Source organism: Podarcis gaigeae (assembly GCF_964106915.1).
Source record: "Podarcis gaigeae genome assembly, chromosome: 2".
NCBI lineage: Eukaryota > Metazoa > Chordata > Lepidosauria > Squamata > Lacertidae > Podarcis > Podarcis gaigeae.
In genome coordinates this window covers 61,691,782-61,710,101 of record NC_139679.1, presented here as the reverse complement: position 1 = coordinate 61,710,101, position 18,320 = coordinate 61,691,782, and the positions used below count along the sequence as shown (strand labels likewise).

At 42.2% G+C, this 18,320-nt stretch overlaps 2 protein-coding genes across 5 annotated transcripts in view; one reads left to right on the top strand and one right to left on the bottom strand.

Annotated features, from left to right (window-relative positions):
- Window positions 1–1,625, top strand: part of PHYKPL (5-phosphohydroxy-L-lysine phospho-lyase) — a 12,634-nt gene extending 11,009 nt beyond the window's left edge. For both annotated transcript variants that reach the window (XM_083728576.1, XM_083728575.1), the window contains one exon: window positions 199–1,625. The gene's annotated coding sequence lies outside the window, so the exon portion shown is untranslated. The remainder of the gene's footprint in view (window positions 1–198) is intronic.
- Window positions 35–18,320, bottom strand: HNRNPAB (heterogeneous nuclear ribonucleoprotein A/B). Of its 3 annotated transcripts, XM_083728593.1 has the most exons (10): window positions 18,269–18,320; window positions 15,313–15,378; window positions 12,885–13,070; window positions 10,160–10,510; window positions 9,678–10,022; window positions 7,659–7,827; window positions 7,414–7,572; window positions 6,619–6,750; window positions 3,786–3,873; window positions 35–3,461 (listed from the first exon to the last, which is right to left on the bottom strand). In XM_083728593.1, the coding sequence occupies exons 5-10, from the start codon at window positions 9,995–9,997 to the stop codon at window positions 3,394–3,396; spliced, it is 936 nt and encodes a 311-aa protein (XP_083584719.1). In that variant the 5' UTR covers window positions 9,998–10,022; window positions 10,160–10,510; window positions 12,885–13,070; window positions 15,313–15,378; window positions 18,269–18,320; the 3' UTR covers window positions 35–3,393. The 3 variants fall into 3 exon arrangements, with proteins under 3 accessions (XP_083584719.1, XP_083584717.1, XP_083584718.1); XM_083728591.1 differs by lacking the exons at window positions 12,885–13,070; window positions 15,313–15,378; window positions 18,269–18,320 and adding an exon at window positions 3,540–3,692 and having other exon boundaries at window positions 10,160–10,894; XM_083728592.1 differs by lacking the exons at window positions 12,885–13,070; window positions 15,313–15,378; window positions 18,269–18,320 and having other exon boundaries at window positions 10,160–10,812.

The following is an 18,320-nucleotide window of genomic DNA, read 5'->3' as shown; positions in this document are numbered from 1 at the left end:
TAATCTGATGATAAAAAAAGAGTCAACTACTCCATGAAGGAATCCAGTCAATTCATTAATCTAAATACACAATGAATGTACACAATTATATCCTAGCAATGTATAATCTACAATAAGCATGTTATTACAAAGTATTAAGGAAACTTTCACTGAGCTTTGAAATGTGGATATTTAATTCTTTCATTCCATCTCTTGCAGGTTACAGACATGGTGCTGAATTCTACCATGTTTCTAATATATTTTACTTAAGCTACAATACCAAAAATACTACCTTTTCCCAACTACAATTATTAAATTTATTGTCTTTGTTGTAATACTGATAGTACATAAGTTCAAAGCTCTACAGATGTTATCTGTTGATCCAACTCTTCATGCAGTGGAGTAAAAATCAATTGATTTATCCAGAAAACAAACTGCTTTATTGGTTACAGAACCTAAACCACAACTTACACTCATTTCTGTTTATATTATAAAATTAGCACCTTCCAGTCATTTGTGGGCATGTTTTCTTCCTTCCTAACAATAAAGTAAGCAACGGCTAAAGTTAGCAAAGTTTATACCTAAACATACCAACATTTTAATTATGCGGAAATCTTTTCTAAGTTTTGTAGGGATGAGCATGTCAGAGAAAAAATATTTTTTCCAAATGTTTTCAACAAGCAATTTTACATGGAAAGTGTTTACCTACCATCAAATCCATGTTATATTTTTCATTCAGGATCGAAGGGAGGTACTAAAGAACTATTAAACCAGATAGCAAATTTGGCTATGCTAATAAAAAATAGTTCATTCTTTTTTAAAAAAAAGTTTTACTTTTTGATGACATAGATTTAGGAACTACCCACCTACATTATTTAGAACTAATTTGCTGGTTCAAATTTTACTGTGTCCCTATCAGCAGTGACCTTACTTCATAGTATCTCTTCAGACTGCTGGCTCCTAGTGCTACAGGTATGGAAGGACAATTTTGAGCATGCTTTTTAGATTTTCTTTAGATGCACAGTTACACACATTTCCATCTTTAAAAATAATATGCTAAAAAGTGTTTTAAAATTCAACTTGCTATCGTTTAACCTGCACTAATACAATAAAATGGTGCTGACCAGAACCACAGCAGTAAACATGCCAAAGCACAGATGCATGGCAACAAGTTCACATCCCAATGTGTCAAGACCATGTACCTCTCTCTCAAAAAAGGCAAAAGCTACAATACACATGGATCTGCACTACTTTTCCATTCTTTGCACATGAAAACATAGGAGAAAAAAACCACAGGATGCCAACAATTTGACATCATTTTGCCCCATAAGGACTCATTGAATGGAAGAGTATGGAACAAACCATAATTGCATGATACAGAGAGCAGAACTGCCCCCCACCACACAGGAGGTTAAGTGGAAGAAGAAAACTCCAGAGTAGTGCCTCATGATAGTTGAGACAACCTGCTTTTGGGTCAGTAGCGTTTGCTTATAGGAGCCTTTAGCTTTTGCATGGGACAATTTAGAAATGAATACATTTAGCTATAAAAAGGCTAAATCACAGTCTTTTCTTTCAGGCTCTGTTCACTGCAACCACTCATGCTTTGACAAGCAAACTATGGGGTCTATGAAAATGGTAAAAAGAAACACCAAGTAACTAGAGCTATGCTACATTCAGCAGCCATGAACTTGTAATATTTAGGCCTAATTTGGGTCTCCTAAGAGCTGCACTTCAAAAATAAAATCAGTTTACAGATTGGTGCAGTTGTCACATGACCAACCACTTCCTTCTCATCTTTAATCATAGTTGGCAACATACTTTTAAACCATAGCTAATGCTAACCAAAATTTAAAGCCAATGTCAGAACCAAAGTTAACACTAAATATGCTCAATGGTGAAAGAGGAAGCATTTGTATTAAGAGGAAAACACAATCTCTCGCAGCCTTCCCATTACCTTAATTATGATTCAGCAGCAGGCTACAGCAGCGCTATGTTGCTTTGCATTCAATACAGCGTATTTTAAATACCATGAGAGTTGAGGCATGCTGTAAAATGTGAAAAGGTTCTCCCTCTACAATCCTAGGCAATACTAGTTGATCTAATTTTTGTTAAAATAATAAAAATTGAAGGCTGCTATAAGATAGAAAGTAGAAACAAAAGTAGTACTGAAAATCCAACTTTTTAGGCATCTTTAATATTATCTTAGCATTTTTAGCATTAAATGCTTAAATTCTAAACAATAGTTAATAAAGCACACAAGAGCACAAAGCCAGGCAGGTTGACAGTTTTAAGTGTGGTCTGTCATTTATCGACTAGAGCCTACTGGGTGGTTCAGACAGAATGCACATACTACATGAGATGCTGGAGGGCGGGGTTGTATATATAGTACTAAGCATGTTTCCCAATTTCTAAAAGCAGAGCTCAAATATACAACAAAATCAGACTTTGATGTGGCAAACGTGTCTAACATTTTCTTGCGTGTGTAAATACAGCCTTGAGCCTCACACTGGTTTAAATGTCTAATTGTACAAGTAGATTCCTATTCCCCTAATTCCTACTCAAGCCAATCAGATGCAGTTATCCAACAAGTCCATGCATTTGCCTGAAAGCATCTCAACACCTATTCTGATTACCATTTTTTTCTTAGCTTTGCAATACATGCTACTTTGAATCCATAACTGTTTAACCAAACTCACTGATCACTCATCAATTTTAGGGTTAGAACATGTTCCAAATCTGAACCCTGAAATTTATGTACCAGCCACCATCATTTCTACTGAAATTCTAGTAGGCGTTTCCCCTGAGCTACAATAGGATAGCTGGAATAATGGCACAGGATACTAGATTATGCTTTTTTATTCAAAAGCTAAGATAGCATCAATATCCATGTCATGGTGAATCAGAACACATGTAAAATACCTTACAATACATTAGATTCCAAAAAGGTACCAAAAAGTACAGTAAAATTAACACTTCCGTTAGAGGAAATGTATGACACAAAACCAATACAAAATAAAAAGGTGGAAAGTGACACTGGTTCCCTAAAATGCATCTCATTCTGTACAACTGGAATAACGTAGTTCATAGTTAACTCCAAGAGGCAGTCCCTAGATGCAGAGCTGCAGCTTTAAGCAGACCATCAAAATCAGTTTCAATTTAACCTATCAATAAAATCATTAATCTTCAGCAAGGCTGAAATTTACACACCACACTGTCTAGACAACTATTATCTGTAAATATTAAACAAAGACATTTCCAGGGAGCTCTTCAGATACACATAACAGGCCATAGAAATGTATTGTAAAGTTAATTTTGGTACATAATTGTAATGTCCATCTACAGCATTGAGTACAAAACCTATGCAGTTGTTTTCTGCATTACAGCGTGCCACTGCATACCTGAATACCTTTTTGATCAATATGGCTTGTAGTTATTCTGATGACCACGTCTTGGAGCTTTCCCATAATTTGAACTGCCTTGACCTATAAACAAGAGATCAAATGCATTAAACTGCTATTAAGTTATGCTTGCATATACCTAATACAGTTCTCTTTACTTACTGTAATCATAGCCCGGTCCATATCCAAAATACCCATATCCTGAATAATCATAGCCTCCATAGCCATCATAACCTTCCTGATAGCCGTATCCTTGACTCCCATAACCCTGGTTCCAGTAATTGCCATAACCTGGACTCCAATTTTGACTTTGAGCTATAGAAAGGAAAACCATCCACAAAATCCCATTTTAGTATAGAGGTTTGTTTTAGAATGTGTCCATACTAACGTACTGTGCATAATACGTACCTCTTCTTCCACCTCTTCCTCGGCCACCCCCAGATCCAAACTGTTGTTGCTGATACACTTCTTTCGGTTGTGCAACCTTTATCTCACACTGGGGAGAAAAAAAATCAAGGTTTGTATTTCAAACACTTCCTTCCAACATTTATCTATGGTTGAAATAATGTAATTTTTTAATTTGAATAGAATTCCCACATGTTATTAACATACATTAGGCTCAGAGTAGATTCAAGTTTTCATCTGAATCTCTAGCTACAGGATGGAAAGAGACAGGACAGCAGGACTTTTAAACACTTATCTTCAGTGTGCATCTTAAAAAGACTCAAATCACTAGAATTTATAATGATTAAAGTTGATGGCAGCCTCTCTATTTTAGTCCATTTATTCCATGCACAATTGCCCTCCAAATAACAATGCTATGCATGTCAACCTGCTGTCCTAGGATTCCAAGTCAACAGCATGCAATTTCCCTTTAAAAGTTTTCTATCAAATGCTTCCATTCAAAACAGTCCCCTCTATGATCAGTTAGGCAACCTCCTTTGACTTGTTTGGCATGGCAAAGCACATCTTAAACAATGTAAGCTTCACCTTACAAAGAATATGGTGGTAAGACTATGTATTTTAATCAATTTTTAAAATTAAGCCAGGTTTTTTTCCTAAGTCTGTTTTTAACCAGTTGTCATGGCACTTAAGATAAGTAAAACTACAAAAAATAATAGATTACTGCCCCTTTGTCCCTGAATTCTTCCAAAAAGTCTTTCAAGAGTAATGGAAAGGGGTGTGTTTGCTACTCCTGAACAATGTGGGGAACATAAAACTGGGCAGAGTGAAGATCCATTCACACAAAGTGTTGCCTGAGTTGGGATTTCAAGAAGCTTTTCAGGAACAAGGGCAATTGCAAAACTATTTTCTTAACTTTCCTTGGATCATTTATCTTAAAATCCAATAGATGTTTTAAAAACATTGGTTTAATGTCTATAAAACTTGCAAAGGAAGCCCCAAACTCCATAAATTACACTGGTCTCTTAAAAGTGACCATTCTATCTTAAGGTTTGACATCTGTGGCTAAAAACTATTAATAATTTTTTTCGACTAGACACAGGGACTAGCAAGATAGGTGCTAGATCAGGCATAGGCAAACTCGGCCCTCCAGATGTTTTGGGATTACAACTCTCCCCATCCCTGACCACAGGTCCTGTTAGCTAGGGGTTATGGGAGTTGTAGTCCCAAAATATCTGGAAGGCTGAGTTTGCCTACTCCTGTGCTAGATATTGGAAATGCTATCCAGCATAACATAAATCAAAAAACCCTGTGCTATTATATGCTCTGTCTTCCCTCCCTACGGGCTCGATTGAGTTACTTTCACACTGCATCCACACCAACAAACTATGGTTGTATGAAACTCTGCAAATCAAGATCAAAAATTAATGGTAGTCTAAAAGGGTCACACAACCTATAGCAGCACTAAATAAATAAAAATAAAACCACTATATTTGTACCTACTCTTAACTATCAAAAGGAAATGTTTTTTTAAAAAAAATATTTATTAACAGTTTAAAGATTACAGAAGAAAGCAAAAGAGTTAAACAAAACAATACAATACAAAAACAAAGACACTACATAACAATATCACTAAAACATTGAATTAACATAACAAAACAACAACAGTTTAAAACACATCCAATAGTTTCAATATCTTATCTTTCATTTTTCATCTATCAAAGACTATCAAAAGGAATTAGTGTAAAAATATTTTGGGGGGTGCGGAGCACCAAATATTGTCCTCACTCAGGGCACTGTATTACCAAAGTCACCCCCCCTCCCCAGTCTATATGGCAGTTTGAAATGTAACATCTAACTTGTTTCCATGGAAGCTGTTCCGGAAGGAAGGAAGGAAGGAAGGAAGGAAGGAAGGAAGGAAGGAAGAAGGAAGATGCTCCTTGAAGTGTACAGGGACAGAGTATTTGCAATCATGATTTGATGTTACATTTGTGGAAACCATATGGATGTCCTTCCATTATTTTATGTCCTTCAACTACTCAAGCAATGTGGCATTTCCCCAATGGACACTACCAACTAAAATCAGTATTGCCATTTTATTTTCTGTAACCTAGAGAAGAATAATTAAGTAACTACTCTTGTTTCTAGAAACACTAGACTCTGAAAACTTTCAAATAAGCGCTTGTAGTAATGCAGCCTTAAACTTTCAAGTGAGTGATCTTACGCTGGTTCCTTAAATGTGTACAAATTGCATGTAATTCTTTGGCTGTCCCTTAAGATGTAATTCTATTGTACAGATGGCATGGGGGCTGCATGAGCAAAAGACTGTAGGCATTATTACGTTCCAAACCTATGGGCTCAGTTCAGTCCCTGTGCATAGCTTCCATGCACAAAGACGCTCATAGAACAGCCTTGTTTCTTCATCCAGCTGTAACGCATGGTGCATGCAGGGATCATCGCAGGCCTTTATACAAACGTGTGTGTGTGTGTGTGTGTGTGTCACTTGTGTGAAAGGGAGGAGAAAATGAAAAACAAACTCATGTGTCTTATAATGATCCTACATATACAACTAGATTAGATCAACCACAATGAGGTTTCAGTTGTTATTGGACCTAGTTAATAGGCATGGTTGTTGAGGAAATACCAACATTGAAAGCTTATATACCCAGAGGTAGTATTTTAGAACAAGGGTGTCTTCAGCTCTGAACAAACAAACTATAAATGCTATGGAGCAGTAAATCTTTTCCAACTGTATTTTCACATAAACACAAATTAACCACTGTATGAACAGCCCCTAAAAAAAATCTTAAAGTTAGTTCATTAAAACATGAATACCCACCTTGCTACCACTGACATTGTGGAATTTTTTCTCCAAAATCTTTTTCACTGGATCTTCTTCTTTAAAGGTGATGAACACAAACCCCCTTCTTTTATTGGTCTTTGGATCCATTGGTAGTTCAATCGCCTCAATCTAATGAAACATAATAATTTCCATTCAAAGTTTCATAAATTTCACTGCATTACTGTACCTTATAACCCCATCCTGCAAGTCTCAGATTTCAGTGTACAATTGCCCAGTGTTAAAATAAGTTGAATTCAATGGTTAAGTTCTAAGATTTTCTTGGAAGAAAGCAACAACCGGGCCTCAAAAGCAAATGGTTAGTGCTTTATGAAACTATAATGGGGGGAGGCCTTTGGTCTACTGACTTGTCAAATTATTACATTCAAGGCTCAATCCCTCAGACTGAACAGTCTTTATCAGGAAAAGTTTTAAGATCCTAAAAAGCAGTATCGTTTAAGATCGTATCAGTCAGTGTCAGATCTAGCTACTACAGTATGCAGTGATACATGGTTTTATGTAGGACTATCAGGGCATTTCCAATTCCCATATTTTTCCCAACTATGGGTTGGTTGAAAGACTGGCATATCAGGTGCATGAATGTGTATGTATCATGTAGCAGTCAATATGGCTCTAGAGCCCAAAGTATACCCAATATTTCCAATTATGTAATTCTGAATCTGAAATTCTTATGTAAGAACACGATGCTGGACTAGGTGGGCCTTCGGTCTGTTTCAACATAATTCTTATTTTCTTAGTTCCTGTTTTATTTAAACTCTTCCCCTGATTACACACCTCTCCAAACTCTCCAAAATATTCTCTGATTTTGTCTTCTGCTGCTTCTGGGTTAAGTCCACCAACAAATATTTTCTTCACAGGATCCTTTTTCATTGCCATTGCCTTTTTAGGATCAATCACTCGACCATCCAATTTATGTTCTTTCTGTTCCAAAACCTACAAAGTAGTTTAATAAATCAAAATGAAACTGGCAGGACATACAAAAGTATTAAAATGTTAGGGTTTAAATCCTTTCAACTCACTTTGTCAACGCTTGCTGCCTCTTTGAACAGAATGAATCCAAAACCTCTTGATCTGCCTGTGTTAGGATCCATCTTTATTGTGCAGTCAGTCACTTCACCAAATTTTGTAAAGTAGTCTTTCAAATCTTTTTTGCTTGTATCCCAACTGAGACCACCAACAAACATTTTCCTGAAATAATGTTTAAATGTTAACTTTAATGAAGCAACATGGTATAGCCTAAGGTGCTTACAATTATGACAGTCAGTATCTTAACATGCAACATAAACAGGCAACTGATGTCGTCAATTTCCTTTAAACTGTGACATTAAATCTCACTTCCCAAATATGTATTTAGATTTAACTACCAGTAAATAAGTACAAAGTGTTATATTAGAAATTCAATTTTCTCCTAAATCAGTCTATTTCAGGTTTCTGCTGTCTGTAACAAAAACTAAATACAAGGTTAAAATACTATGCATGCTACACATTGATATTATAAGTGGGGAAAATATTGTTACTCATATTGTCATTTCTAGTCTCATCAAAACAGGTATACATGAGTACCTGTTTTACTTTCTATGACTATTCTCTATTGCTCAGTACTTTTAGAAATTTATGGACATGCTGCATACCCCTCTGACATTTCAAAAATCAAGCATGTAAAAGAAGCCTACCAAATTTGAGCGTCATCATAACCTTTTTATGTTGATTTGAATGTCTTAGGTTACTGATACAACAGAAATAAGACTTAGCAGTTTCATTAAGCCACATATTGGGAATCACTACTCACAACAGATTTCTTAACCGTTCCTAAGATGCGTCTGATCATAGGAGCGTCACTCAAACAAGTTAGTCCCAAATAATAAAAAAAATAAAATGAAAAGAAATAAAAAGCATAGTCTTACAAAGTTAAAAAAGTATCAACTGACTGTTTACAGTCAGTGTTTATCCTTCAGTTCAGAGACCATGTGAAATTCTATTCCTAAAGAGAGAAAGAGTGTTGCCTGGCAGCAGCAAAAAGTACTATGATTCTTTTTTAAACCATAAATGTTTCTAAGCAACCTACTTTTATCAAATGCATTAAAAAAGCCTCAAGATTAATATAGAAACTGCTTAGTTGTTTGATCAAGTTGTTTATACATTCACTGCTCCTGTTTCACAAAAAACGTTGCCCGTTTAAGTATGAAAGCTTAAAAAGCATCTCCATTGCTGCAAAGCCAATAAAATAGCATGGAGTCAACTCAGGGGGTTTTAGTTTGTTCAATTGCTTTTTAAGAGTGTCAACTGAAATCGCTAACGAAACATTTAAAAAAATGGGGGTGGAGGGACGCGGGGCAGAACTGAAGGTCAAGTGTGGTCCAAGAATAGAAGGCAAACTGCTCAGTTTCACTTCAAGGAGGCTACTTTTTAAGATATCAAACTTCCTAAACAAGAACGCACCTATGGAAAATGTCCCGCGGTTCACCCAACTACCGTCGACTTCCGTCAAGAGGCAAGAGGAAGCGTATTTCCTCAGTGTATTTGAGGAAAGCACGCAAGCGGGCGGGGGAGATGAGATATCTCTTCAAATTTTGTAGATCTGCAACCCTATTACGCGGGCCCTACACACCGCCAAGAGATCGCGCCAAAAAAAGCGCGCAAGGAAAAACTCGCCGCAGCTCCGAAAAGCAAAAAAAAAATGCGCCCAGCCCCTCCCCCACCACCACATGGCGCCAACAAAAGGCAGCTCCAGAACAAAGGAGGAGGTCCCGCCGTCGCAGCCCAGGCCCGGCTTATTGTGTGCTTCAGCCCCAAAAGCGAAGTCGCGAAGGAAGCGAAGCGCGCGCCCCCGCCCCGCTATAGCGCAACAGCTACCCTTTGTGCAAAAAAAACCCACAATCAAACAAAAGCCCGCACCAAACAGGAAAAGGGCGCGCAGGGCTGAGGCGAAGCGACAGGGCCTCGGGCCTGTCATCCCGACCATATTTCTACGGCCCGGCCCGCCTGACGCGACCAGAAAAATAAAGTTGAAGATAAATTTAGGAAGCAGCTCTACTCACCCCGCATCCTCCTCGTTTTTGCTGGCGTTGATCTGGTCGCCTTCGGCTCCGTTCTGGCTCCCAGCGGCCTCCGCCGAAGCCTCCGACTGCCCCGCCGCCGCCTCTTCCTCCGTCGCCGCCGCCGCCTCCTCCTCCTCCTCCTCTTCTTCCTCGGCTACGGCCACCGCCGCCAGCTCCTCTTCCTCCTCCTCCTCCAGCTGCTGGTCCGGCTGCTGCTCCTCATCGCCGCCGCTGGCGGAACCCTCGGCCGCTGCTGCCGCCGCCGCCGCAGCCTCGTGCCCATTTTGGGTGGCGCCGAACTGGTGCTCCACCTCAGCCATGGTCGATGCTGCCGCTGCCTCGAACCTGCGCGAGCGACAACAACGGAAGTCCCCCGCCCTCCCGTCAGTGGGGCCTAGCAAGGGGAAGGAAGGCGCCTCTCCGGGTGCCCAAGCCGCCTCTCAACCACCCGCCTTCCCCTCTCGGGGGCTCTAGGAACTCACGTTTAAAGAGCCGCTCCCCTCACGATCTCAGGCGACCCCGCGATCCGGTTTCACGAGCCTCTTGCTGCCGTAGTCGTCAGCCGCTGCTCCGCCCCTCCCGCGCAGTTCCTGACGGACGAGCAGACACGGCAGTTCGGCGCTACCCGAAGGGGGAAAAGCACGTTCCCGCGCCGCTTCCTTTTATAGACTCCTCGGGGCCGCGCAGGCACCCTCCAGCAAGCCACCCGCTCATTGGCCGAGCGCAGCAGGCACCCGCATAGAAGGGCATTTCTCATACGTCGCGGGTAGGCCCATGCGCTCTCTTCACCTCCTACTCCTAGCTCTGCGGCCTGGCCTAGGCCTGCGGCTAGCCTGTGGGAATGTCGAAATAGAAACCTAAAGGCCTTACAGTTAAAAAGGCAGAGAGCGCGAAGGAGTCCTCCCCCTTCCCCTTGAGACCACCTATTCCCGTATGGGAGGAAGCACTATTAATCTCTCAACACAAATATCCCCGAATAAGCATAGTTGGTTGCTCTGAGGCACTGGCAGCAACCAGCCCCCACAGCCCCGAGCGGCGCCTCCCCACCGCATTTCCCTAGCAGGCCAAAACCGCCCGCTTCGCCGCCCAGAGCGGAAGCCTGAGGGAATGGAGACGCCGGCTGCCCCCGTTCTCTCCCCCCCCCCCACGCAAGGGAGCAACGGGGATCGGAGCGGCTGCTGTCACTCCGCTGTGCTCGCTCTCTGAATATGGCCCGGTGATTGGGGAGGCCCACTGCAGTGCCCAGAAGCACGAGGTCACTGCTACATAACCCTCCAACATTTCCCCGATGAAAACAGGGACGCCCCACTCCATAATGATAATTTAACTATTTATACCCCACACATCTTACTGAGTTTGCATCAGCCACTCTGGGCAGCTTCCAACATATATAAAAACATAATAAAACATTAAACATAAAAAATCCTTCCCTATACAGGATTGCCTTCAAATGTATCGGGGGTCAGATAATGCCATACCCTCCAACATTTCTCCGATGAAAATAGGGACATGCTAAGGAAAAGTGGGGGGACGCGGGTGGCACTGTGGGTAAAACCTCAGTGCCTAGGACTTGCTGATCGTAAGGTCGGCGGTTCGAATCCCCGCGGCGGGGTGAGCTCCCGTCGTTTGGTCCCAGCTCTTGCCCACCTAGCAGTTTGAAAGCACCCCTAAGTGCAAGTAGATAAATAGGTACCGCTTTATAGCGGGAAGGTAAATGGCATTTCCGTGTGCGGTGCTGGTGCTGGCTCGCCAGCTGCAGCTTCGTCACACTGGCCACGTGACCCGGAAGTGTCTTCGGACGGCGCCGGCTCCCGGCCTCTTGAGCGAGATGAGCGCGCAACCCTAGAGTCGGACACAACTGGCCAGTACGGGCAGGGGTACTGTTACCTATACCTTTAAGGGAAAGTGGGGCATTCCGGGATCAAATCAGAAACCGGGACGGCTTCTCTGAATCAGGGATGTCCCTGGAAAATAAGGACACTTGGAGGGTCTGCTGCTAGGATGAGCCACTGCTGCTTCCTCCCCCCATGTCGCTGTGGGGATTGAGACTCCTCACCTGAGAACTAGACACGATGGGGGCGGGGGGCAAATGAGTGGATGCAGCTGTCTGATTCTAGCAAGCCACTTGGCTGCCCAAGCAACAGAGGTAGCTGCAACTTGGATTAGCTTTCTTTGGCCTTTCGGGCTTATATCCTGTGAAGGAACACATCGAATAAAGAGGGGTAGTGGGGTCCTGAAGTGCCTTCTTTTCCCTTTCCATGCTGACAGGGCCATTCCTTTTTACATACACTACATTCTGTGCCACTAAGAGGGCAGACTACCCCTAAAGGCACGCACCCTTAGGTTAACACAAGCATTAATACATCCAAAGAATTGGGGAATCCTATCTCAGCACAGTTGCCTCTCTAAGGAGCAGAATAAAGCATATCTTTATTCTAGGAATTTCTTCTTTGCCAGCATTATCAGCTATGTCACTCTATTATAAAATAATGTTTCTCTATGTTGGGAGATGGGGTGGCAAGACCTCCCAAATCCCTAGATTCAGTAAAAGGTGAGCAAACTGATAAATTATTTAATTTAGCAAGTTAACTTCCTCATGAGGCCAGGTTGGTGGTAGCTAGCCATGGGTGGGCCATTGAAGAAACAATGGTGCTGATATCCAGTCACTAGCCCTTCAAGGGAAGATAACTAAATTTGTGAACCAGTTGCAGAGGGTGTGGTGTCATCACAGGAAAAAGTGCCTTTTGCAGCAGGTTTTTGAAACTGAAGTTGCCATAGTGACAGGTGGCAATAGGCTGCACCAGGAGACCAGGAACAGAGGTGCTTGGCAAGGAACTGTATTGGCACCCCTTTCCCTGTCCCCTTGCACCCTTGGCATGGAGATGTTGACTGCTCAGAGCAGTGGAGGAACAGCCCAGGGAGTGCATGGTTGGGCAAACAGACTCATGGCTACTCCGAACCAGAGTGGAGTGGTGTGATTTTAGCGCTAACATAGCCATTCCCCAGGTATCTCCCTGCCAGCATGGCTGGTTTCTGCCATGGACTCAAGCTTACTGAAGTTGAGGAAGCAACAAAAGACACTCTTGAGGTGTAATGTTCTGCACCCTTCCATTGAAGGATTCAGGTTGTAAATATGTGTAAATAAACCGTAATTCATAATACACTATAGCCTTGGTTGTGCTTTAATTTTCTAAAGTAAACATAAACCCTGGTTAAGTGCCAGCATCTCTGGAATCTTGTGTACCGCTTGGCTGAGACTGAGGTAGCCTGCAACTATTTATCTTGGCCCAGGATGCTGATCTTCATCAGGCTTCGGTTTCATGCAATATTCGGCAAAATGGTTGATGAGTCTCTGTACAGCTTCCTTGGAGTGCGCTGTCAAGGCTGTGTCATCTGCAAACAACATCTTGGATAAGGACCTGCCACACTTTCATATTGGCATGGAGACATGTCAGGTTGAGCAGACCCCCGTCGCTCCTTAATTGAAAGTACACCCCGTCTTCAGTCAAGGTGAAGGCATATGAGAGCACCAGGGAGAAGAATATGCCAAAGAGAGTTGAGGTGAGAACACAGCCCTGTTTCACACTGCTCTTTATAGGCAAGGCATCTGAGGATGAGCCATCATATTGGATGGTGCCACACATGTTCTCATTGAAGAAAACAATCATATTGTGAAGCTTAAGTGAGCGTTCTATCTTGTTGAGCAATGTGAAGTCCTTTTGACGTGAGTAGGTCAAATGTTACATATATAAAATGCTTTCACACATAACATGCTTATAGCCCATATAAAACATTTTGAAGAGCACTTGGGCTCCGCTTTGAAAATAAACAAATAATTATTATTCTGCCTCAGAAAAGCCATTCTTATCCCTGTTTTATTTTTCTCACACCTCATAGCCTGCCCTGCCCTGTCCTCCTTTCCTGCTCTTATTTCCTTCAGTCAGCCTAACATCTTTCTCATAACATATTGTCTCCACAAAGCCAGAAACTACGCAGGACTCCAGGTTCTATTGATTTAGCCCTAAGGGGGAGGGGGTGTCTCTGCTGCAAACAGCATCTGCAGCCATCAACTCAGCAAGACTTTCCTGTCTCCCACTTTTTCACAGGTAGGTGTCCTGCTGTGAGCAAATCTATATTTGCTGTAGAACTGGTAAGGAAGCAAAGAACAATGGACATGAAGAATGTGTGTATGCAAAGAATAGCACTTCAAAGAAATATTCCTGTTAGACTATTCTGAAATATGTGTAAGCATATTAATTAGAATGTTAGTGCAAGGCAAGCTCATTCAGTTAAACTGCTTGTTAGCTTCCAGGGGCGCCGATTTATAAAAAATATTGGGGGGGGCGGGGGCCCATACCGACTTATAAAAAATATTGGGGGGGCCCAAGACCTCCAAACCGCTGCTGCTGGGGGAACGAAAGGGGCGAGCCCCGGGCTGCCCCGACCTTAAGTGAACCTGTGAGGGCCCGCCCTTTGCGGCAGCCGATTGGCTGCCGCCGTGGGCGGTGAATATTAATGAGCTAGGGGGAATCCCCGCTTCTTGCGGGGCTGACGCCAGCCCCACGAGATTGTTGATGGGTCGAGAGCCCGCAACCCCACCCCCTCTCTACATCGGGAGTGGCTTTGTTTTAACTCATTACTGAATGTATTTTAAAAGGTAACTATCGTCAAACAAGGAAAATAAAAAATACCAACATAATTTTGTGATTTTACAAAGCATAATATAACTAATAATTTTCTTAAATTATTGGGGGGGCAGAGCCCCCCCAAACGAATTTTTGAGGGGGCTCGGGCCCCCTCAGGCCCCATGGAGTCGGCGCCTATGTTAGCTTCAAGCCCTTTTTTCTAAAAACCTGTCAAATTATAACTGAGGTTAGCTGGCTAGGGAAGAGGCAACTGGTTCTTTAGTGATACCAATTTTGGGGAAAGGGACAAAATGTTTTCATCTGACTGCAGTGGCTTTACATTCTCTCCAAAAATCAATGTCTCCCTGTGACTTGTATGGCCAAAATTAAAATTGAGCTTCAGATTGTGACAAATACTTTGCCAGTAGTATGCAATATGTCAATACTTGTTTTTATGGAGAAAATCTGTGGCTGATGGGACAATAAATAACTTACTGGGAAATACGTTCCACTGAAATCAGTATCACTGCTGAGTAAACATAATTTGGAATAGTCTGTGAAACAATGGAATACATGGTATGCAGTTAACTGCTTATTAGATTAGTATAAATTAAGGCATCTGACAGATCAGTACGGAACATAGATGTCCCAACCACTTCCTGTTTCTTCTGGCTGCAAGGAGGAATTGTATAAATATCCTTGTGGGCCAAATGTTAGAGGATATGCCCTCTTGTAATGAGATGTACATTTAGATAATTTTCAATTGCTGGTAAGCAAGACCGCAATCCTATGCACATTTACTTGGAAGCAAGTTCAGTTGTATATTGAACTTGGGATTTACTTTTTGCAAAAACAAAAAATTCTGAAGGCTACAATCCCTCATGCACAATTACTAGGGAGTAGCTCCCCTTTATCTTTATATAAGTTACTTTCAAGTACGGTAAGTATGTGCAAGTTTTGGGCTGTAACAGACAAATGACATGCTCAATATGCAGTCCTATGCCACTTACCTGGGAGTAAGCCCCATTGAACTCAGTTCTGAAGTTAGTGTGCCCAAGTGTGCAGCCTTTGGTTTGCTATTTAAACAAAAAATCAATCCATCTTTCTAGCCTCAGCACTCTTGAAATGGATCTCAAAGTAAAAAAACAACAATCCAGTAATACCACAATGTTGTAGACAATAAACACACAGCACTTCGTTAAACTAATTGTCTCCCATAAGAGGCAGTAATGAACATCACCTTATTTGGTTTTAAAAGAGATTGAGACAAAGGCTATCAGTGGCTACCAGCCACAATAACTATGTTCTACCTCCACCGTTAGAGACAGAGTTGTAGAATTCTGAATACCAGTTGCTAGAAACTGCAGAGAGAGAGATACTGTGCTCAGATCCTGCTTGTGGCTTCCCACAGACATGTTCAACACCTTGCTTGTTGGCCTGCAGGGTCCCTCAGGGTTCTGTTCTGTCCCCATACTATTTAACATTCACATGAAAATGCTAATGACACCCAGCTCCTAAATCCAAGAAAGCTGTCTTGGTTCTAAACTGGTGTCCAACATCAGTAATGGAATGGATGAAGGTGAACAAACTGCAACTTAATCCAGATAAGACAGAAGTGCTATGGTCAGCTGGAAAGCAGAACAAAGAATCCAGCATGTGCTGGATGGGAGTAACACTCCACCTGAAGTCACAGGTTTATAGTTTGGGCATGCTCCTGGACTCAGGCCTGAGCACGGACAAAACATGGTAAACAGATAAAACATAATTCAGCTAGAACTATCAGCATCTGGTATTCACAACAGGATAACTTATACACAGCTATAAGACAGAGATGGGACTGCAGAACATCTTCATTTGCTCTACTGAAAGGCCAGCAACTTTAGGCTCCCCCTTTCCTTGAGCTCTTTACATTCCAGCTGGTCACTACAAGAACTCTACAAAAGCAACTGTCCATCTCACTGACTTGTCTACTCTGACTGACAGCATCTCTCCAGGGTTTGGCGCACAGGCTTTTTCTAGCCCCACCTGAAGATGCTGGGGATTGAATTTGGGACCTTCCTGCATGTAAGAGAGATGCTCTACAACTGAGCTGTGGTGTTGTATAGAGTGGTCACTTATATGCAATGCCAAAAAAGAGGAATGAATAACCAAAAAGTACAAAAGAGGAACATATGTTTGCATTAAAATTGCATATACAGTACTAATTTATAGTAATAGATGCAAATTTAGAAATGATTAATTTAACTATAAATACAGCACATCTCACCATTGTGAGGAAGGCTATGATTAGAGCTGTGTGCCAGGTGATCTGACAGCTTATTCTGCTGTCCAAGTGCTAAATGTTGAACTGTTAATTTCCCTTTTTATGGCTCATTACACTAGGCTTGGACCGAACGCCACCTCAAAAAAAAAGACACCTTCAAATAGAGGACTGCCCTCCATTTGAAGGACACATGGCCACCATAATTCTGTAATAAAAAAGTGCCTAAACTTGCTTCCCTGCTCCCAGTGTCTCCTCCCTTTTCCTTTTGCTGTCAGACTGCAAGACTGAGAGCAGGGACTCTTATTACTAATATTATTACTAATATTATGAACAGGTAGTATTTGATGATGATATTTTAACTGCTTTATTTTCCCATTTTCCATGGATTATTTTTTTTACGTGCACCACTTAGAAATGCAAATAAAATAATTAAGCCCCATATAAATGTATCGAATGTTTTTAAAATGCAAACTGCTTTGGGGTCACTTGGTGATGAAAAGTGATATATAATTAATATGTTGTTCTGGCAGCCTTTTTTCAGCTGAAGAACAGGGTAAAAAAAAAACTTTAAACAGACAGAAAGAAAACAAAGCTTAGGCTGCATACACACTAGGGACAAGGATCTATGCCATGCTTCCTCAACCTCGGCCCGCCAGATGTTTTGAGACTACAATTCCCATCATCCCTGACCTGCTAGCTAGGGATCATGGGAGTTGTAGGCCAAAGGTTGAGGAAGACTGATCTATGCTCTCATTGTTTATAAAGTGCCATGTACATGGACTATTGTTGTTGCAGCTGTTAGGATCCTGAGGAACTGCCTTATACCGCATCAGACCATTGGGGCCATCTAGCTCAGTGCTATATTGTCTACATTGAAAGGCAGCACCTCTCCAGGGTCTGCAGGCAGGGATCTCTCCCAGCAGCCCTGCTTGGTCTGAACAGCAAGGACCTTTGCATACCGATGTTGCGGTTACCTATTTCATTATTATTTCACAAAAAGGACTTGTCGATCAGAAGGTCGGTGGTTTGAATCCCCGGGACGGGGTGAGCTCCCGTAGCTCGGTCCCAGCTCCTGCCCACCTAGCAGTTCGAAGGCACGTCAAAGTGCAAGTAGATAAATAGGTACCGCTCCGTTGGGAAGGTAAATGGTGTTTCTGTGCGCTGCTTTGGTTCGCCAGAAGCAGCTTAGTCATGCTGGCCACATGACCCGGAAGCTGTATGCTGGCTCCCTCAGCCAATAAAGCGAGATGAGCTCCGCAATCCCAGAGTCGGTCACGACTGGACCTAATGGTCAGGGGTCCCTTTACCTTTGTATACCGACTGATTGTAGGGGGGGGGGGGACTACCTGCAAGTGGTTTACCAAAAAATTATCACTACAACCATAATTTAAAACATGCAGAAAGCAATAGCTAAAGGTAAAGGGACCCCTGATCATTAGGTCCAGTCGCGGACGACTCTGGGGTTGCGACGCTCATCTCGCTTTATTGGCCGAGGGAGCAGCAGAATGGGCTAAAACAAATTAAAACCCATACAAATTTTCTAAACATCTGTGCAAACTTGTCTAAATAACGATGGCTTCGAAAAAGAACACATTGGAAAAACCCTGGCAGGGAGTTTCAAAATTTCGGGGCCCCCACGCTAAACGATCGAGTTCTTACAAACGCGGCCGTACTAAGCAGATACTGATCCCACTCGCCCAGACCTTCCATCCGTTACGGCCGGCCGGCCGCCCGTCGCTCCAACCACATTTGCCT